At 38.3% G+C, this 23,525-nt stretch overlaps 1 protein-coding gene across 2 annotated transcripts in view; it reads right to left on the reverse strand.

Annotated features, from left to right (window-relative positions):
• Positions 1 to 447: 447 nt before the first annotated feature.
• The window catches only part of Wrn (WRN RecQ like helicase), a 102,309-nt gene continuing 79,231 nt past the window's right edge, over positions 448 to 23,525 (reverse strand). For both annotated transcript variants that reach the window (XM_050146690.1, XM_050146689.1), the window contains exons 28-34: positions 18,179 to 18,254; positions 17,894 to 18,006; positions 15,775 to 15,889; positions 13,971 to 14,099; positions 11,560 to 11,722; positions 5,314 to 5,516; positions 448 to 2,553 (exon numbers count right to left, since the gene is read on the reverse strand). In XM_050146690.1, the coding sequence (XP_050002647.1) occupies positions 2,434 to 2,553; positions 5,314 to 5,516; positions 11,560 to 11,722; positions 13,971 to 14,099; positions 15,775 to 15,889; positions 17,894 to 18,006; positions 18,179 to 18,254 (919 nt within the window). In that variant the 3' untranslated portion in view covers positions 448 to 2,433. The remainder of the gene's footprint in view (positions 2,554 to 5,313; positions 5,517 to 11,559; positions 11,723 to 13,970; positions 14,100 to 15,774; positions 15,890 to 17,893; positions 18,007 to 18,178; positions 18,255 to 23,525) is intronic.

Raw genomic sequence — 23,525 nt, forward strand, 5'->3', positions numbered from 1 at the left:
CCAGCAGGCCAGGTTATTTTATGGGTCTCGAGGAGGCATCACCTAGGAACAACGNGGGGGGGGGGGGGGGGGGGGGGGGGGGGGGAAGGAACCAAGCGCGTAAAGACAAAGTGAGCTGCAAGCTGAACGAGGCTATATTGAGACCATCTGAAGAAACCAAACCAAGCCCAATATGTTTAAATAATCATAAAGTATGCTTCCCTGTGGCTTTTCAGACATCGTTAGTGCTAGTTTCGCCCCCTCCTTCCCTCTTCCTCTCCCTCAGCAGTTAAAGTCCCTGCCTTGTTCTTCCCACTGCCCTTCACAGCACCTGTGTGTTTCTACCCCACACCCACCCCTTGCCCCGCCCCCAGGCTCCTTCTTCAGTGCCCTCAAGGTTACTTTTGACTTTCCTGGTTTCTGCAGTTACTCACTATACACTCATATACACAGATATATTCTCAGATCTGAGACTTTTTCCAAAAATTTATTGATTCATTTAAAAACAGCCATAGTAAAGCAATTCCATTTTAACATAAATACTGTTTGTTTTAAAGGGGTATTTTCATCAGAGCTTGACAAGAATGGCATTGTTTCATTTCTGTAAACGTTCTCATTGTGTAGATGAGCTTAGAAGAAGAGGCTGGGGTCCTGGCCTTTGCATTTTGCCTGAGGTGTGTGAGGAAATCCCGAGTTCACACAAGTATGCAGTTGGAAAAGGCGGGGTATTTTATTCAAATCACAGTAGAGAATCTTCTTTGAAGCTATACCAAAACTGCAGATGTTTCTTAATGATTATCCGTGCTGTGCAATAGGAATCTACAGCCATCTTTTCATTCTTGGGTACACGGAGATTTGCTGGTCCCTTTTCTGCCTCCATCAGGTCTGTTAAACAATGTATCTCTATATTACAGCATGTCTGTCATCCATACATAAAACACTCATTTCTTGGATTACTTAGATGCTCCAGATATAGAAAAAAAAACTTTAGATAGCATCAAAAAAATAAAGTGTTTATTTTATCCATCTCATTAGGAAAGTCTTCAGGTCAAGGAAAGCTGCCCAGGTTCCCAGTGAAGGACTTGAGTTCACCAAGATTGTACGCTCTACTAGAAATTTCAGTTTTATTACTGAGAATAAATGCTAGTAAGTAATTTTCTTTAAAGCAATAGGCTAACTTCATTCAGTCTTGAGGAAAACTCTGCTAAATAACCAGGTCTAAAACTTTTGCCAGCAAATTTTGTTTTTCATTTCCATTTAAAAAATACTATCCAATTCAACACATAATTCAAATAATTAAGCAGGTGTTTTCCTAGAGACGGCCGCTATATCCAGCATGAAGTCTGAGGTCAGAGAGAACACCAGCTCCTATGTTGTGGAAGCACACGTTAAGGCACAGACATATAGAAGTAACTAGAGAATATCCATGGCAGACTTAATGGGAGCTACTGTCTGTAATGGGAAGCAGGAAATTGAGAACATGGGGGTTTTATGTTTAAGTATAATCTGAATGTTTTATGATAAAATTCATCCACATATTATAGGTATAAAAGGTTAAGAAAATACATATATAAAATTCTGGCAGGTTACAAAAAGTGGGTTTTATTATCTCCCAGTGGAACCTTGGGTGGCTTTTCCCCCTAGCTACTCTGCACTTCAAGCATATATTTCTTCTGTATTAATAACAGTCCATTTCTATTTACAAAAAAAAAATTAATCGAAGGTTCAAAAAAAAAAGCTATATGCTAAACTGCCTAAAGTTAAATAATAAAGGTTTACCCAGAACAGAGCTGAGTTTTAAATTTTTAAGTTCTTTGTGAAACATAAGACATTCATTTTTGGCATCTTCAAACATTGAAGGTACTCATTGTAAATAAATAAATGAAAATTAAATATATTTAATATTCAGTATGGAGGACATTGATTTTACTTGAAAAATAATACACATTGTGGGGAAAATGCATAGCATTTAGTTGCCTTTGTAACTGGAACCCTTCCAACACTCGCCAATGTGTAGGGCGCCGGCATCGTCTGGCAGCGCACACAGAAAGGAAAGACAATCTGTAAAACCAGCCTGCTGTCGTCATTCACAGGACACCATCTGGGCAACTCAAGACTGCTTCCTATCAGTCAGCACACAGCTACTAGCCCGCTCCTAGGGCAGAGACACAGCCTACATTCCCCTAGTCCATTACCGGGGGAGCAGAGAGACTGCACCGTGAGATGGAGGCAAGGGTTCTGAAGGGAACCAACATTAAGACTCCAGCTTGTACTCGGGGTCTCTGACGATTCAGATGCCTTACCTCAACTGTGAATGGGAGATTAAAGACTCAACGCTCGATACTTAAGTGAGTTTTACTTTGAACCCTAAGAAATTTTAAAGTTAAAATATTTCTTTATGTTGTTTACAGGATTAAAGACAGCAGGACACGCAAGTTGTTCTGCAGCAGTCTCTTAACTAAAAAGACCTTTCTTTTTTGTCTTGGCCGTTGACGAGCTGCCGGTATCAGCTGAGGACATATTTCCTTTGGCAAACCAGTCAGGTAATTTTCTTTTTGACATTTCAGATGACATCTACAGAGAACAGAAACACAAAGAAATATTCGTACAGCTGAAAAAGCACAAGAGCTATAAAAACAACTCAGACACCCTGAACAATTTTCCTCAAAGTGAAATAGAAACATCTATAGAATCCTTTGGGGGATGAAAAATCTAATAAATAAGTAAAAGAGAAAAAATAAATTATTTCCTTAAGAATTTACTTATAATCCCAATACCATTCACTTTAAAGATGATTTGTTATTGTTATTAAAGTGTGTGTGTACGTGTGTGTGTGTGTGTGTCTACGTGTACATGCTACATCAACTACAATGGCCATGTGGAAGACAGAGGCATCATTCAAGGCTTCTTTCTCTTCTTTCTAGAATGTTGCAGAACAGTCTTATTGTTTCCTGCCATGCTGTGAACTCCACGCTAGCTAGCCTACAAACTTCAGCAATTTTCCTTGTCTCCACCTCCCTAACGTCACAGGCGTACCAGGATCACAGATGCATGCCACTGCATCTGCCATCTTCAAACGGGTTCTAGGAGTCAAGCTCAACCACCGGCCTCACGTAGGCAAAAGCCTTTGCCCACTGACCATCCCACTGGCTTCACTACTGACTTTCAAGATACTCAAGTTCAGGTACTCATTTGCCACATAAAAACTGGACATTATTTCTGATCTACACAGCATGATACATTTATTTTGGGTTGAGCAAAGTGGTGAATTTAAAGGGTTAAGTGTTATAACACTCATCTGGCATGCACAAGGTCCCAAGTCCAAGAGCTTTCACAGAAAACAATAAAAACAAATATATATATATATCTTTTTCAGGGCATCACATGTGCACACAGAAAGTTTATTGAGCACATGAAAAAGAATACAGATACTGACATCTGTGGTGGCAGGAGGCCAGGAGGCTGACTCAGTCGGTGTTCAGCTCCTTGCGGTGGCCAAGAAGCAGCAAGCACTCAAAAACCACTCACTGAATAAAAAAAAGTCTTTGCTTCAGAGAATGATATGAGAATTTCCTGATGACTGTAGATCCCCTTCTCAGAAAAAGAACAAGTACACACATGCATAATGCTTTGCATATGATTTTAGGGTCTCATCTACCAAAATCCTTAGGACCTGGTCAAAAGTCCCTGAGAAAAACATTTAATAACATAAAAGGAATGTTTTGTGCCACACCACCCACACATGATAAAACAAAAATTACTACTTGAAGTAGGGAGTGCTCTACAAACCTACAATGGTACAAATATGAGCACAAAGCTGAGTCTTAGTCTTAGAAAAGAAATCATGCTAACCAGAATACTACTCAGAATTTAGCCAAGTTAATTTACTTACTGGAAACATTTGAAGGCTTCTATAATACGGTAGCTTTAAGTTAAAACTACACAACGTATAACTTACACCATTTTAAGAATGATAACTTTACATGCTTTATCAATTACTTGCTATATTTTATTCTGTTTTCTGCCTTTAAAAGGTTTCAAAATTCAGTTAAAGGGGAAAAAGCCAAAGGTAATTAGGAAAAGGAATCGTATATTGAAATTTCATATTGAATATTAAGATATTAACATTTTGTATTTAAGAAAACAAGATAGCACACAAAGCTAACTAAAGTAAAGAATTTTAAAAGACCAGTTTAATTTTTTAAAAATATCAGTTCCCTTTATTTTGACACTCTTGAGAAGAGTAAGAGCCCAGTGCTGGAAACCCTACAAAGATTACCATAGTGCTAAAGCGTGGAGCCTCATTTCTAACTCAAGTGTTAACAGCTTCAAGCCACCACAGCAAGCTTGCCATGGGAGAACTGAAGCACTTAGTGAGTTATTAAGAGCTCCGCAATTACTGTCAGTGTGTCCGGTATTAAAGGTCACACCTGCAAATGTAGAGTTGTTGGGACCATTTGGAGTCCTGGCCTCCAGCTGCTCTTCCCTGCTAGAGATCTTTACTTTCCTTCTGATTTGAGTTACTGAAAGCTGTGTCAAAGTTGTTTACCAGCTCTGCTTCACGAGCACGTGTTGCCTTGCCTTGAGGATCAGAGGATAAGGTTTCACCTGTTGGCCCACCTGACTGTGTTGGGTATATAAGCCTCCGTGGTGCTATTGAAGAAAGGGCTTCTTACAGGTGGCTAGAGGTCCGTGTCTCTGTCTGTGTGTGTTTGTGTATTTCAACCTCCAGCCCCTTGCCCAAAGCTCGCGAACTGTATGGTAGCGCATGGAGTGCAGACAGGCGTTGTGCGCTGCATATAGTCACACCAGAGAATGATTCTTCTCTGGTACCATCTGCCATATAGCGCAGATGTCATTTTTTAATATCATCTAAAATAACACTGAATGTGGACTTTTTCTAACTATGCAAAAGACTTCCTGTGTTGTGCGCATAGCCATAGCTATCAACATGTAGAGTACAATCTTCACACGAGAGCATGAGGATGACAGATCAACTAGCAGGAAGCATTTATAATCAAGTTTGTCTTCATTTCCATAGACCATATACGATGCCATGCTACACAAAGCCAACTCCATTAACCACATCTCTGGAATGAGGTGTATTTCTCCAGATCACAAAGACAATACAGGTAAAATGTAAGCTGTGGTTCTGTACAACAAATTACACTTGCTTTACTGTCTTTTAAAAACAGCTTTTCTCACATCATATTTTGAAAAGCAAAGGGGATAGCACACAGAGATTTATATATTACAACAGATTAAAATGCATCCACTGAGCATGCGAAGGGAACAACGTGACGCTTTGTAAACATGTAAACATGTAATAAATACCTTGGTAACAGTGACCACATCCTTGCTTTTCTTAACACTCACTCTGCTCTCTTCGGAGCTGGGCAAACATCTCTTTCTGTTGGGGTCACAGGAGGGCTGGCTTCTGTTGTCCCCACTCTCAAGGATCTCAATTACCATGTGGATAAGGTACGTGTCAATGTTCTCAGGAACTAACATTCTAATGAGTTTAACTTTATACATATCTGTAAAACCAAAACCAAACCAACAAAAGTTAAGCAGAACGTTTAGAAAACTATGAGGTGGAAATGATGAAATACTATATGGGAAGAAAGAAAATTGCTCAAGAAAATTTTGCCTTTCACATGGTAACAGCGTTAAGGAAAATGGGGTAACCTTCTGGATCCTCCTCATGACTCGATCCAAACTTAGCTCAAGGACAGGTCAATATTAAGAATTCTGAAAGCAGTCTTTCATAGGGTTCCCTGCGAATAACAACAACCACGCGCAGACCCTTCGTTAAAGGAAACTGTGCTTCAATTTCCAGATGTTGGTTACAAATTTATTTCCCTTAAAAATGTATTCTTGGGCCTGGAGAGAAACTCAGCAGGCAGGAGCACACCCGGCTCTGACAGAGGACCCACGTTTCCTTCCAGCACTCACAGCCGGAGTTAACAACCAACTGTAGCTCTAGCTGCAGCGAATCTGATACTCTCTGCAGAGACATGCACATGGGCACACACACACATACAAACACACAAAAACAATAAATTAATTCTTTTCAAAATTACTGTTGCCGCGCGTGGTGGTGCACACCTTTAATTCCAGCACTCAGAAGGCAGAGGCAGGTGGATCTCTGTGAGTTCGAGGCCAGCCTGGTCTACAGGGTGAGTTCCAGGACAACCAAGGCTGTTACAGAGAGAAACCCTGTCTCAGAAAACAAAACATTCTTAAAATATAAGTAAAATGTTGATATTTTCAAGTTTATTTTTTTTTCCCAAAGACTGTGGCTTGCTACTCAAGGACTCATCCAAAATGGCAATTTTTTTTTCTTAAGGCACAGATAAAAATTATATACACCTAACAAAAAGTAGTGAGGTTGGCTACTTACATACATTACAGGTTTAGAATGTAAGACTTGTGTTAGGCATAGTCTTAGAAAGGACTATGCACTAAATACGTACTGAAATCATTAATAAGCTTATCATATGACCCCAATTCCAATCGTCTTCCTGGGGTCAATGCCCCATTCTAATGATCCCAAACCCAGCAGCTCTACTGCCGCGGGTGAGCACTCTGCTCTCTGCATGTAGCAGGCTCCACTGTGAGCACCTGGCTTCAATTTTTTTTAAAACTATGTTCTGATGAACATCATAGTGCATGTATTTTTCCATACCTCTGGACTGCTGGAGGTGGGGTTGCTGGTTCACAGGTTAGATACATTGTAGTTTGATGTATACTGGTAAATTATCTCTAAATTGTGCTGTATCTAATACTATACCCATTAACCAAGCACATACTACTGAGCATCTGAAATTAAGTAACTCAATCATTAAATTCAAAATTTAATACTATACCAGTTCACTTTGTTCAACTTCAAAGTTTATGAAAGCTAAATATGGATCGCTATTTTTTTTTTGAGGCTATTTTCTCATCTAGCTCAGGCTGACCATGCACTCACTGTGTAGATACTAAAAACCTTGAGCTACCAATGCTCTTTAGTCCCATTTCTTGGGCTCTGAGATTAGACACACGCACCAGCACGCTGGCTAAGTATTTCTAATTAAACGTTAGCAACAGAAAGCATGTTATGAACATAATCGCATGCCTGAGAAGGCTTAGTAGAGAAAAAAATGTAGAATAGCTTGCTAAGAACTTTGGATTAATTGAACATTAAAATTATATTTTAGTATATAAGACAGACTAAACTGTTATGAAAATTAAGTGTATCTATTTAGTTTTTAATGTAGATATTGAAAATTTAAGCTGTCCTTGTGGTTAACATTATATTTCTATTGGGTAGTGCTGTTCTGGAGAAATCACTGAATTTTCCCACATTTCAATCAATTAATATAACAATACTATATTATATCCATTTTCCTCTGAGTTATTAACATTAGATAATGAAAATACATATCCTTAATTTTATGGTGGAAGTATTCAAACTATTTTTTTTAGAAAATCATAAAGCTACTGAACTATAATGTTATACTAAGATTATTTTAAAAGAAACTTACTTCATTTTTAAATAAAATTCACTTCTAAAAAAGGGTTAAAAAATTATAGCACACAAACATTTACCTCTAGATTAACTACTGATAGTGATATTATGTATAGAGTCTCATGAATTAGACATCAGAGGTATGTGACACACTTCTGCATGTTCTGTCTTTCAGGTATGACTGTCCTGAAATCAGCCTGCACTTGTCACTTGCAGTTTCGAAACTACCGACCTCCACTTCACAGCTCGAGCTGTGCTCCTTCAGTGCTTCAGAAGAGATCATGTTACCCCTTAGTGCAAGGTCCCTTGGAAGCTACCCTTAATTTTCCAGTTCCATGCACATAAAGAATGGAATAAATTATTCTGAGTATTATCTAGGTACCTCATTAAATAACTGACTTAATGTATAAGCATAGTTAAAATACTCAGGTTAAAAAAAAAAAGAAGTTTAAAATTATAGACACATAGACAAATTAACAAAAATCACAGAATTATAAAAACACAGAGTTATAAAATGAAAATCTAGATGGGAAACAAAAGTGCACAAAAATAAGATTTCAATTCACAGTTGCTCTATTTTTGAGTTAATATTATATTATAAAAAATAGAAAAAAATCAGTTTAGGATTGTGCACAATTTAAATTTCAAACAAGCTTGTTCATTAAAATACTGAATTACTTTAAAAAGTTATCGGTTTGGTCCCCCCTACAGATATGTACACTGAGAACATTAAGTGAACTCAGTAGATTCTGTATCTATGGCGTGTGTGTGTGTGTGTGTGTGTGTGTGTGTGTGTGAGAGAGAGCTCGCGGGTGCGCATGCGCACATGAACGACAATAACTAAAGAGGAGGTCCTGAATTTGAGTTGGGATGGAGGAAATGGCAATGAATTGCACAGGAGAGAGGGAGAATTGGAAATGATGCAAATACAGCATTTGTACACAAAATTCTCAGAGATAAATATTGATTTAAATATTAATTATCTAACACCAGAAATTGATATTACTAAGCTCAGACTATAGAGGACACTAGTTGGTGCACAATATTTAAAGACATTAGAAAACATTAAAGGAAATAAAATGAATTCACTTTAGTCAAACAGGAGACTTAATAAACCTGAATCTTAATAAAAATTGCAAGTTACATTTTATTTCGATAACTTTTCAGTTAATTTTAAGTTATTTGGTGGTATGACAAAGTGGCACAGTAAACATTAAAACTTGGCGAATCACCAGTCTTATACATGACACTACAACTAATTTTCGCAACTCCCTAGATCCCCAACACGACGCAAAGCCGCTTGGGAGTGCAAAAGAGAAACAGATTTCTACTCTTGTTTCTCAGTCAAAAGTTCTATAACTTTATAATAAGTAATTTACATAACTTAGAAACTAAATTAACAGCAACTTTACCATAGCCAAATCAGACAGTTTCTGTAGATACGTAGCAATGAGTTGAGGTTAGAACAGTCCTGTTGTTGTTGTTATTCAAAAATATTGCTCGATTATTTAGTACATAAATATACAAAAGACCACTATAGCTTGTAGAATTCTCAAACTCACGCACTTCTATAAAATACAATTTATCATTGTTACCTGTTGGATCTTTACCAAAGTCACAGGTTCCATATCCTGGTTTCACCAACCAAGGACTGGTATGGGGTATGGTGGTACATGCCTACAGTCCCAGCCCCCAGAGGACTTAGTCAGGAGGATGTGAGGTCAAGGTCAGCCTGGATTACACAGCAAGACCTTGTCTCAAAACAAACAAAAAACAGCAACTGTACTAAACATGCACACACATTCTCCTTACTATACATTGTAATGACTACTGAAAAAGCATTTAACAGTGCAGTAGCTACATATTATATGTAATATGTGATTTAAAGTATATAGGATACATGTTACGTGCATTTGAATGTTACTATACAAGAGTCTTGGACATCTACAGACTTTTATATCCCTTTAGAGACAATCAATACTAAAGATCCATACTGAAGAGTGATTATGTGGTTTCTGAAATCTTCCTTTATACACACTTACTTATTAACTTCATTTTTTTCAAGATCTATTTGTATTTTATGTGTATGAATGCTTTTGCCTGCACGTATGTATTGCACTATGTGTGTGTACAATGCCTGCATAGGTCAGAGCAGGGCATCATATCCCCTGGAACTGGGACATTTGAGAGTCACCATGTGGATGCTGGGAACCCAACCTGGGTCCTCTGTGCTCTTATCCAGTCATCTCTCTAGCTCCAACTTCATAGATTCTTAATTAACTATCAAAAAGGATGAAATATAAAAGTAATGAGACTTAAAGAATATTTTTAGAATGTTCTTAGATATTATCATTTACTTCAATCACCACCATCCTTCACTAATGCCACAATTCACTATTTACCATGTCCCAAGGCTCTCTGTCTGGTATCCAATGTATTTCTCACAGTTCTGTAAATGATAAAAAATAGTGTTCCTTTCTGTTCCATACATGAAAAACTGAGCCCTGGAAAGGTTTGGGTCATGACTGACTCACTAGTGTGTCACTGCCAAAGCCTTTGCATCTACCTGTCTAGGCTAACTCCACCTGTCAGTCCATGGTTTCGGGAAGGCAGCCAACATGATTGCCAATATTTCGTTTTTTGTAAGAAAAAAAAAAAGCAGTGCTGCATAACACTGCCCAAACATGTTATCAAAATGAGCCTGAGTCTCAAGAGACAGTGTATTTCTAGCAGCAATTCCAGTCCTTCGCTTTCCCTAAAACAATGTGTCATTTTGCAGTGGACAGGACTGATACCACCTTACTGTAATCCTACACGGTAAATGCTGGTCTCCTCCCTCTGCCCTCATGTCTAACAGACTGGCTACTGATGTCGGGAAGTCATCGTCTTCTCTTAGGATGACTCACAACTGGGTTACTTTAGACATTTTACCACAAAGTCTAGATCTGGCCCTTGGGTCTTAATATTTACAAACTGAAATTTAACCTTAGCAGATCTATAGTGACCAAGTTTCAAAAATAGCAATTCATTAACTTATAATTGTAAGTGTACAAGTATCACTTACATGTCTAGACGTGCTTTCTCTATACACAGATATGTACAGAAAATCATATTATAGCCAGACTGTATTTGAGAAAGACTCTCACTAAGCAATTCTGTTGCTTTATCACTTTACAAATCCGAGGGGCGAGGGACACAACTCAAGTTGTTTCCACGTGAGAAAGAATTTCAGGGAATAAAAAGTAAGAATTCATCAGCTTTGCAGGTAAGTTTTGTTTGCTTGTTTCTAGGATGACCACTGCTCTAGTCTAACAGACATAAAATCTGAAAATCAGATGTATTAACATTCTGACCATATATTTGGGAATTTAAGAGGAAAATTCTCTAATGTGCCTTAACTTTACTTCTGTAAAAAATGCATCACTTCTTAAATATCTCTGCAAGGCAAGCAGGGGACTGAGCTCCGTGTTCAGCGAGACTAGAACAAATGCTTTTCTACTTGATGTGGGTATCTTGCCTGCATGTATGTCTATGCAACATATGTGTGCCTGCTCGCAACAGAGGTCAGAAGGGGGTGTCAGATCCTCTGGAAATGGAGTTACATGTGGTTGTGGATCACCATGTGAGTGCCAGAATCAAACTTCCGTCTTCGGAAGAGCAGCCAGTACTCTTAACTGGCAAGCCGCCTATCAAGTGTGGCGAAGACTCAATGGAGCTTGCCATGTCAGGGACCGATGCCATTGACGGCTGGTTACAGAGAGAAACCAATGGCAGAGACTTAGGAGAAATGAGAGTCGCTCAGCTGCTGGAAAGGAACACAAAGGAAAATGTAGTAAAAACATGCCTGATTTGGACATGATGGGAAGATTATAATCTGAAAAGAAATTTGCAGCATACTTCCTGTTGAGGGAGAAATAATTTTTTTTCCTAAAATAAAAAAGCTACCAAAGTAAAGTTTCACCACAGCAAAGGGTCAGAGCTGTTAGTAAGGAACTGAGCAAACCACTTGTTTACTTCATCTGAGTTGACTCAAGTCATTAGGCTGCAGAAAGGGCTGCGCTCATCACCTGAGTTGATGGGAGGGTTTCGGATAACATCAGTAATAATCTTCTGAACCTCTGGGGTCAGGCCTGCTCGCTCCATATCCAGGGGATAGCCGGCTTTCACTGCCTGGGCTAAGTGCATGCCAATTGCTGTGAGAGGCAGAAGCCTATTCTCGGCTATGCTGTGCTGCGGGGGAATAGCAAAAGAACCAGTGAGTTAGAACTTCTCCCGCATCTCACAGAAAGAAAATATCTTTAGGAATTCACTGAGAAATAAGCAGTGGACAAAATTTTCATTTTAAATATTTCTTTAAAACTACTATACACAGACCACCACAGATTCTACTTTGTATACTGATTAAAACAAAATCAGCCAACTTTAGCCAAAAATTCAATGCCCCCACCTTCCCTCTATTCACAAAGCGGATGGTGCTAACCATCAGCCACTTTATAAGTCTGATAACTGTTTCAGTCCTTTGAAAACATAGAAAGCTGTACTGTAATGCTCCTGAGATTGGACATGGTGCTTTGGCTACATGAATTTCCAAGAAGACAACACCTCCGTGCTCAGCGATGCTGCAAGACTGCAGAAACACTCTTTGGAAGGATACTGAGAAGACTTCAGTGTTTTAAGTAGGCTCTGTTCATAAAATAATAACTATAGTTTAATAAGAAGGCTTGTTCACCCTTATCATACTACTGAACTTAAGATAATAATGACCAATTTTGGAAAATGTTTCTATAAAGCTTTTTAAACATATGTGGTTCCACATACACTTACAATTTGTGTTAGCTAAAAATGTTTCTTTAAACAAAAAGCACTGGTACTCAATTATGCTAACAGTTCTATTTCTTTCACTATATTTAGAAAGTCTGTATTTAGACTGCATGTGTGAATGTTGATTCATTCACAGAGCAAACCATCTAGGGCACTGTTTTCATCCTTCACAAGTAGGTGTTGAATTGCTTTCATTAAATTTCCACTATCTCCATTAAAAAGTCTGTTCCATGTGTGTATAATATCGGGGTTATTTGATACTAGGCATCAAATTACCTCTAACTAATTGTATTATTGCGCATCACTAATTAGTCCTCAGATGCATTTAATTTTGTGGTTAACTAGCAAGACCCTCTTAAGACTCCAGGGAGGTATAGATAATCAACAATCATTTTTCAAAATCAAACACTTCATAATACCATAAGACATAAATAAAAGATATTTCATTCATCACATAATGAATCATAAAATGTAATGTATTTTAAATATTATTACTGAGTACCAGAATATACTTTATTCACAAAATCTGGAGCCCATTCCAAACTTTCTTGGCAACTATATTCAGTTACTGTATATCCATTGTCAAATCATACATATATGGTATATTCAACAAGTACACGATAACGTTTACCTAAGAGTCAACTTAAATTCCTATTAACCATGTATTTTATTTAAAAAGTAGCTAATAGAATCACTTGGTTTCTTGGCTAGTGGTTTTTCTAATTTTAAGTGAGGAACTTGGCTACCTAGATATTCTGTTAAGGCCTGTGCATCCTTCTTTCCATCCGACCATAAGATAGATAAAGTGTGTCCTGATGCATGCGGACAGGAAAAGCAGGCCCTGACCCACGTGAGCTGCTGCAAACCAGTTACATATCAGGGAGGTCAAGGATGCAGAGCAGGGGTCTCATACTGCCCTGTTCTAGTGACATACTCTCCATCTTACAGAATAAAAACTCAAGAGCCATAAAGACTATGTGAGAACAAGGAAGAAATATGAACTATGATCATTTTTCACAGTGATAAGATTGTAAAAAGAGTGGCCAACATAGTTTTGGAGGAAAAAATGGAGTAGTGCATGCTGGAAGACACAGAATGGAAAACAAATTCTTAGAAAGCTATTTTTGGATCTTTGAGTAACTTCCAAACACAGTGTACACATCATGCTTTCACAGCTTTGTGCTTTGTTTCTGTCTAACTTACAGGGTTTATTTCCTCTGGCAGTGCTTGGATAGAGCCCAGGGGCTCCCACAGGGTGGTAAGTGAAGGCGCAAGAGACTAAAGCCTACAGACATTCACAACACAAAACCTCTCATATTTCATGGTTAATGATATAAAGAATGATGTATCTATATTGGGTATGATTTGGTCATATTTTAGTTTTGTGTTTCTTATAATATATACACTGATAGTTTTAAACTGGTTATAAAATGCTTCTGCAGCACTTGCTCTGAGCTCCTGCTGTGTTCTCCCTAACTGTGAGACAGTCTCTGTTAAAATAACCGTGGTCACACTAGACTTGCTGCTGTTACCTGACAAAGACAGAAAATCAAAGATGAGACTCACTGGATGCCAAGAAGTAGCAAACCCCGAGTCACAGCTTCGATACTAAACAGCTGAGTAAGCACAAGTGCAAACTCACGGAAGGCACACTTACCAAGGACATTTTATTTTCCTGGAATAAAGTGTACGTGACAGCCACAGACTGGGGGAGTGAGCATTCTCCATTTTTCACTTCCTGACTTTTCTGGTCCTCTGGAGGTTTTGTACTCGAAAAGAGGTTTGTCTACAGAATTTCAGATGCAGCACAAATAATAACAATAGTGTGACAGACATAATAATACCATAAGTCACCAGAATGATCAACATATGTCCATGAGGCATTACAGGAACACAACACAAAATCTCTAAATAACAAAGTTTCCATGGGTAATGCAAAAAGACGTTGAACTTTTTACATGTCGATTTAAAAGCCTAAATAAGCTAAAGACCATGTAACAAACTTTCTCATTTCCTCTTTGGCTCATAAGAAAGACTACATAAAAGCTATATAATGTTCTAATTAATACCTCTAAATTAATCCCCTAATCCTCTGGAAGTGAACACTGAACAGAATGAATATACAAGTTTGCATGCTGTAATCACACAATAGGCAGACACACATCATACGGAAAGATACCCTCACTATACTGGTATATGTATATAACTGGTGTGGGAGCTCCTTCTGTCTATGTATTGATTTTATTGGTTAATGGATAAAGAAAATTGGCTTGACCTATAGCATGAAGGAAGAAGGCAGAGTTGGAAAGAAGCCATGGAGCCGCCAGAGATAGATGCTGCGAACTCTACCCAGTAAGCCACAGACACGTGGTGATATAGAGATTAATAGAAATGGGTTACCCAATAGGAAGCTAGAGCTAATGGGCCAAACAGTGATTTAGATAATACAGTTCTGTGATGTGGGAGTGTCATATATCAATCTGTTGATTTCATTGGTTAAGCAATAAAGAAACTCCTTGGCCCGGATAGGTTAAAACATAGGTGGGAGGAGTAAACAGAATAGGATGCTGGGAGGAAGAGGAAGTGAGCTCAGACTCTGCTCTGCTCCCGGAGAGACTTGACAGCTCTGCTCTCTGAAGCAGAGACGCCAGGCTCCGCTCTCCCAGGCAGCTCCGACCCAAGGTGGACGTAGGCTAGAATCTTCCCGGTAAGCGCACCTTGGGGTGCTTACACACATTATTAGAAATGGGCTAGTCCAGGTGCGAGAATTAGCCTAGAAGAGGCTAGATAGAAATGGGCCAAGCAGTGTTTAAATGAATACAGTTTGTGTGTTGTTATTTCGGGCATAAGCTAGCCAGGCGGCTGAGGTGCTGGGGACGCAGCCCCGCCGCTCATATTTCAACAGTTCTGTGTGGTTATTTTTGGTCTAAGCTAGCCAGGCGGCCAGGATAAACAAGTGGTCTCCCTCCAACATATAACTATATATGTATATGTGTATATGTATTCATACATATGCGTTTATGTTCAAACACTAAATAATTAGTTGTAAAACATACATCCCAACTAGAACTCTGGCCTTTAAGCTCCATATGAAAGCTTAGCTAGAGGGCTGGAGAGATGACTCAGTGGATAAGAGCATGTGCTATTCTTCTAGAGGACTTGAGTTTTATTTCGAGCACCCAAATCAGATGGATCCCCCCCTACACACACATACACACACACATACACACACATATACAATTAAAAATAATAAAATGTTTAAAATATATTTTTTTAAAAAACCTTCTTAGATATAGTTTTTCATGAAATACCCAAAAGAACATGTTACTATAAGCACTGATGTAAAACACCTGAGCTCATTGTCTAAGTGTCCAGGCAGATTTCACATAAAGGAGAATGTGTCGCTTCTGACGTGGTCAAAGGTGTTTGCTCTAAAAGCTGCTGTCACTCGAGGGCTTTACCTGAACACTGTTCACTTGACAGAAATGTCTGATGACTTCCAGCAGAGGGGCCAAGAGAGCAGCCTTGCCTTCCGAGACCCCATCGATCTGTTTCACATCTTCAACAGTAGTTGGTCTGTTGTTTACAAAAGAGGAAGGAAGAGCTGTGAGGAAGCCACTGAGACAGAATCACTCCAAGAACAAAGCTGATGCTCAGTCTCACACTGTACTGGATAACTGTAAACATTTCTGCAATCAAAACCAGAGCTTTCTACAGATGGTCATGGTACATAATCCCTGTCTTCACCTATAGATCTGCTGTATAAACAATTAGCAAATGAAAGTGCAACTTCACCTCTAACATCACAAAAACTTAGTGCAGGTATTAAGTATTAATTAACAAGCCATTATTAGAAACAAATAAGCTAAAACCCAGTTCTCCACTTGGTTACCATATTACTCTCAGAAATGAAAACCATGAGGCTCTGAATGGGACAGTAAGAAAGGCTAAGAAACTCAGAAGAAAGTCTCACTCATATTTCTTCCCTGTGAAATGAATCTGGTAGCAGCAAACGGGCTCACCAGGCCTTTAACTCAATCAGTATGTTTGAGTCTTTGTTTCTTGAGTTTCAGGTCTGCTTTAAGTCCATGCTGCTAATTAGACATTTACATACTAAATGTCCTTATTATTCTATAATTTTTATGCTGTACCTCTAAATCTAAACAATACCCATAGAATCATAGAGCTAATTTTTTCGATTATATCCAATATATCCAAAACTACATGATGTCTCCTTCCTAAAATCTACCAATTACTCTTGCACCGTAAGTGCCATCTCTGATTGGTAGTCATCGTAGAATTTGTATTTATTTCCTTAACAAAATACTAACATGTGAGTTACTGTGTGTTATCATTAGAACATCCTGCATTAAGGTTATTCCTATTACGTAAAATTTAACAACAGAAACAATTTTATTTACTCATTTATTATGTATACAATATTCTGTCTGTGTGTATGCCTGCAGGCCAGAAGAGGGCACCAGACCTCATTACAGATGGTTGTGAGACACCATGTGGTTGCTGGGAATTGAACTCAGGACCTCTGGAAGAGCAGCCAGTGCTCTTAACTTCTGAGCCATCTCTCCAGACACAGAAACAAATTTTTTAAATGAACCAATAGACAATACTTTGGAAATAAGTTCTAATTTATTTAGAACTAGCTGAACCTCTTGTGTTTCTTGCTAGGTGATATCAAAGTCACACCGAGGTGGGAAATTGGTAATTTTAGTCACAGAGTTTCAGTTCTAACATGTGATGCATGCTTACAACTCATTATACAGAAAAGTAAATGAAGCAGTCTTCACCACGGAAGTATCTTTAGCAGTCACCTGAAGGGAGAGGAATTGGCTGATTAACACCATGGGAGACACCATGGAAGAAACAACAATCCAGCCAGACCTTGAGGATTTCTTCAGAGGAACTGGGAGGAACCAAGGAATTCAAGGCAGAAACAACACACGTGAAAGGAAAGGGGACACTGCCTAGAAACAGTAAGCAATTCAGGTCACAGAAACCATTCCAGATTCCGTACGGAAATGAAAAAGTAGTTTTAGGTCAACAAATAGAAGGGCTTGAATTCAAAGTCCAAGAAGTCAAGATCATGTAACTAGTTTGTTATTAGCATATCCGATGTGAGGGAGGGGTCAGTGGAGAGGCTTCGGCAATAAAGCAAGTCTGGAAAGGTCTGAAATAACCGAATATGAGGAAAGGCACAGCCTGACAGACACAGGAGTGCTGAACGGAAGAGAGAGAGAGACTCAGAGGAATGAAAACAAAAACAAGGTTTTAAATATGGCATTAGAAACATCATAGTATAACTAAAAACTTAGAAATATAGGAAGAAGAAGGGTTCAGGTGACCACTGGGTACAGAGGGGGAGTTGTGATAGATTTGGTTTTATAAATACTGAATATGGTTTACTCACATGGAGATATGGAACTAAAGGCACCTAAGATCAGGGCAGCAGCATGGGGGAGGTGACAGTCACATGGCAGGCTGAAGTCATGGTCATACTGTTACCTAGCAATAATACCTTTTGGAATATATTATATGAGAGAGATTGGAACATAAACCGTTTACCTCATTTTAGCCATATCTAGTAGAATCTTGTTTGTTGCCAGAATAGCCGGAGGCACATCCATTTTATTAGCATGTTTCTGTCTCGCTTCTACCAACTTGGCATATAATACAGTCTAGAAAGAAACAAAGAAACCAAGGGGCTTTTGAAAATGCAGTGAGAAAGAAGTCGCCTTTACTTTGAGAATTCCAGGTACCGCTTTCTTCCTTAAGATGAGACAAGCGGATGCCCATCCTAGATTGCTGGCCACCCGCTCATAAGCTGATCACATGTCAGAGAAGTCTTACCCTTGTGTCCAGCTCTTGGGCTGAAATGATGGGTTCTGAGGAGCTGGAAGATTTTCCTGGTGATTGCGTCCCGACACTGAAATATTTAAAAGAAAATGAATATACTTTTCTTCTTCCCTCCTTTACTTTTTATTTCATACATCAAATAAGAATCTTTCCAAAACTAACATTTATTCTTCACAATATAATGTGCTTCAATTGCGACAGCCTCAACTTGAAGCACTTTGGATGAGACAATGCACGATAGTGCCTCTTAGTTCTTTCACAGTGCCTTAAGGAAAGCAGCTACGAAGTCTCCCTTCTCAACCATGCACTGTTATCCACAGAGAAGATAATGCTTTTTAACCAATGGGAAAATAGTCTGTTCTTGCTGTGAAATCACTGACGCTGGTTAGCAAGCAACGACAGCAAAGAATTAATAGTTATTAAGATTTTTTTTCAAAATCAAACAAGCAAAAGATACAATTTTGTTTTGAATTTTCAAAAGCTGTAGAGAATGTTTGAAATTATCAGAAAGGAAATGTACTGGGAGGCAAACCAGATATCTCACGAGAAGCACTTCTCACTGATAGGCTAATTACAAATAAGAAAAGCTGGAAAAATGAAATTGTATTAGATAGATTTCTATAAATGATGTCAGATTTTAAGTTTCTACTTCTTGAAAATAAGGAAGTAAATGTATTTAGGATTCTAGAAACATTTGTAAATTTCTTTGTTCCAAGAATTCATAAATTATAGTAAAAAGAATTCATCCCCACATTTATCAAATCCTATTGTACCTAACAAAACATAGACAGCCCAAACAGATATTACGTTAATCAAGAAAATTATAACTGTTCTTTAATTTGCATTACTTTATTTATTGTGTAACGTGCACACATGCCAAAGTGCATGCACGCAGGTTTGAAGGCAGTCTGAGGGAGCCAGTTCTCGTTCCACTTTTGTGGTCTTCAGGAATCAAGCTCAGGTCATCAGGCTTATATGCCAAGCCTCTACCCCCTTGGTCATCTCATCGGCCTACTTTAACTTTTACCTTGGTTTTCATTGAATCTTCAAAATGACAGGCTATTAGCATAGTGACTGTTAGAAAACCAAAATTTTACTATCCTATTTTCTTGAAAACTTCTGAGTGACAACATTAACAGAAGTGTAGACAGAGACGTTGGATAAAAATGTGCTCTGAAAGGCAACACAGCTGAAGCCCTAATAACCTCTGAGATGGTGACCGGCAACTGGACAGGATCTAGAGTCACGTAAGAGATAAGCCTTTGGGTATTCACTTAGAGACTAGGTTAACTGGAGCGGGAAGATCCACTGGAATATGGGGGCACCACCCCATGCACTGGGATCCCAGACTATATAAAGAAAGGAAGGGTGGGAAGGAGAAAGAAACGGAATATGAATATTCATTTCCCCTGCTATCTGACTACAGGTCAGATCAGCTGCCCAAGGGTCCGCTACCATGAGCTTCCCACCTGACAGAGGATACCCTCAAAGTGAGCCCCAACATAAACTCTGACTTCCCTAAGTTGCTCTTGTTAGGTATTTTGTCCCACAAACATGGAAAATAATGAATGCAATCTTCTATCAAAGAAAATCCCAGGAGCAGGTAGATTCACTGCTAAATTCTACCAAATCTAAAACAAACAAGCACCAAAGCTTTGTTTTATACAATATAAAGAGAAAGAACACTACCAAACTCATTTTTATGACGCTAGCATTACCCTACCATGTAGGATAAAAGAAGATAAGGGTGTGGAAGTGTGGACGTGTATACATATGTTTGTGCGCACGCACACACAGAGAATGACAGAGAGAGACAGAAAGAAACACACAGGGATAGAAAGACAGAGAGACAGAGACAGAAGGACAGAGAGGCAGAGACTGAGAGAGGCTATGAATTGAATATAAATACAAAAATAAACTTACAAACAAATTTCAAGAATACACAAGGTTATATACCAGGGTTACATTTCAGGGCTACAATGATGGTTCAACATATGTAAAACAGAATATATAAAGACACAAGGATGATCTTCAGGACACACGATCATCTTGACGTATACAGAAAAAGCCACTGACAAAGTTCAACAGCCCATCATGAGAAAAGCCCTGAAGAAATTACAAATAGAAGGAACATACCTCAACATAATGAAAGCTACATATTGTAAACCTACTCTCAACATTCTAATAAATGAGGAAAAATGAACAGATTTCCTCTAGAATCAGGGAAGTTCCTACTTTCTTCATTCTTATTCAATATAGTGCTGAAAGGCTAAGTTAGATAAGAGAAAGAAGCAAAGGGATACAAAAAGGAAAGGAAAAACAAATTATGATCCTATTCTTAAGAGACCCTAATGATTCTACCAGAAAACTCTCAGACCTGATAAACACTTTTTCAACAATGAAGTATGTTGCAAGATGAACACACTAAAGCCAGTAACTTCCCTATGACTCAAATAAAAAACTTGATTAAGAAGCTGGGGATAGGAGAGCCTCACTCACATTTGCTCAAAGCCTAGGAATAAACCTACCAAAGAAGTAAAAAGCCTTCTGCAACTTTAAACTTTGAAGAAAAATGTTGAAGACATTAGAAAATGGAAACACGTCCAATATACACAGATTGGCAAAATATGGTGACAATAACTAAATTACAGAAACATCTGAGATTCAACATAATCTCCATCAAAATCAAAATATGCTCTTCATAGAAAGAGAAAAAAATCATAAAATTCAAAGAGAAGCACAAATAACTCCAAATAGCAAAAGCAATCCTAAGCAGAAGGCAAATTGGAGACATTACAATAACTTATCTCAAATTATACTACACACGTACAGTAAAAAAACAAATCAAAATTAAACAGGGCGCTGACACAAAAGTAGACACAGGGGTCACGGGAATAGAGTGGCAGAGTTAAAATCACAGCTATAGTTATTTCATTTTTAATAAAGGCTTCAAAAACACACAGTAGAGAAAAAACAACAAAGGATGCTAAAAAAACAGATATAGGTAGATACAGATAAAGATTCAGATACAGAAAGAAGGAAAATATGTCTGTATTTCTGACCCTGCACAAATTTTTTATTCTGAGACAGGGTTTCCCTGTGCAACAGTCCTGGCTGTCCTGGATCTCACTCGGTAGACTAGGCTGGTCTCAAACTCACTGAGATCGGCCTCCCTCTGCCTCCCTCCCAAGGGCTGGAATTAAAGGGCACCTGCACAAAATTTTTAATAGATCTAAAATTCTGAAATTGTTATAAGAAAATACTTTGTGGTAGAGACACAGGCAAAGACTCCACAGAGCAGGACACGACCACACATGAGGTTGAATGAAATCCAAAAGCTTCAGTAAAGCAAAGGGAGCAATCACCAATGTAAACAGAAACCTGCAACACAGGAGGAAAATCTCGACAATTATCATATTTAACAGTGCCTTACTATCTAGAATACATAAAGAACTCTCAAAATAAAATACCAAAAATCCAAAACCAATAGGTACGTAAGCCAATGTACTGAAATAACAGATCTCAAAGGGTTAAAATAAAAATGACAAATAAATATTTAGAAAGAAATGTTCAACATCCTCAGCCAACAGAAAAAAAAAAAAAAACCTGTTCTGATATCTCATCTTACTCCAGTAGAATGGGTATCAAGAAAACAAACAACCAAGGTAGACAAAGATGTGGGGATAAAGAAAGCCATATTCACTGCTTACGAGAATATAAATGCAGCCACTATGGATATCAGTCTGAATATTTCTCAAAAAAAAATAGAACTACTATATGATACAGCTTTGGGATATATATTCAAAGAACTCTAAATCATCATGCTACAAAGACACCTGTCCATCCTTTTTATTGGCTTCACTATTCACAAAAGTCAGGCTGTGGAACCAAACTAGATGTCTATCAACATTGAACGGATAAAGAAAATGAGATACATGTATTCAATGCAGCTTTATTCAGCTGTAAAGAATGCAATTACAACATTCACAGGACAATGGATAAAACCAGAGATGATCATGCTGAGCAACATAAGCCAGACTTATCGTGATAAATGTGTTATTTACATTTTCTCTCATATGCAAAAGCGCGCGCTCTCTCTGATGTTAAACATTTCTTTCTAAATATTTATTTGCCATTTTTATTTTAATCCTTTGAGATCTGTCATTTCAGTTCATTGGCTTACCTACCTATTGATTTTGGATTTTTGGTATTTTATTTTGAGAGGGGTGTGTGTGTGTGTGTGTGTGTGTGTGTGTGTGTGTGTGTAACAAAAGTACTGGGGCAAGGGTCTGCAATGACAGCAGATAAAAGGAAGCTGCAAGAAAGCAGACAGACCAAAGGGGGTTAAATAGAAGAGAAATGAGTAAAACCTAAAGTCACCTCAAGAAAAAACAACACTATTATTATTATTTGGTTTTTTGAGATAGGGTTTCTCTGTAGCTTTGGAGTCTATCCTGAAACTTGCTCTATAGACCAGGCTGGCCTCGAACTTACTCCTGAGTGCTGAGACTAAAGGTGTGCAACAACACCCAGCAAAAAAAGAAAAAGAAAACCAGAAAAAGAAACTAAAGAGAGACAGTTATTAATATCAAGGAAGATACACCAGGCAGTGGTGGCACATGTCTTTAATCCCAGCACTCAGGAGGCAGAGGCGGGCAGATCTCTGTGAGTTTGAGGCCAGCCTGGGCTACAGAGCAAGTTCTGAAACAGCCAGAGCTACACAGAGAAACCCTGTCTTGGAAAAAAACAAAAAGATAAAAACAGTGTCAGTCAAAGTAATACAGTTTTTGTATTCTATTTGTAATATTTGTATATTTACAAAATTATAAAAAAGAATAATGACAAACATTGTGCTTAGGGAACTGTGGAAAGGGAAACTCACTATAATAAAAAGCCAACCACCTATTATATAAAGTTCAAAAGTGTTCAAAAGTACACCATTTAGAAAAAGGGTTGCAAACTCCAGAGAGATCAGTTAAAAGATTTGAGAATGACTTCTAGTATAGAAGAGAACAAACTTGGGGGGGGGGGGCATGAGCTGTTGTACTTTTTATAAGCCTCAATTTATCAACTGACTTCTTATATGTGCTACTTAATGAACACTTGACTGTATTATCACATGACAATGGAGGCGCTGGGAAGAGAGCTTATCTGGTGCTCGACGTGCAAGCGTGATGACTGAGTTTGATCCTCGGAATCCACACACTGTGAAGGCCAGGCATGGAGGTGTACATTTATTATCCTAGCACTGGGGAGACAGAGACAGTGATCCCTGGAACTCACTAGTCAAACAAAGCGCCAAGCCTACTTGATGAGCCAGAGGCCAATGAGAGAATTTAAA

Source organism: Alexandromys fortis, unplaced genomic scaffold, assembly GCF_014885135.2.
Source record: "Alexandromys fortis isolate MF-2015 unplaced genomic scaffold, M_Fortis_MF-2015_v1.1 scaffold_55, whole genome shotgun sequence".
Classification (NCBI taxonomy): Eukaryota; Metazoa; Chordata; class Mammalia; order Rodentia; family Cricetidae; genus Alexandromys; species Alexandromys fortis.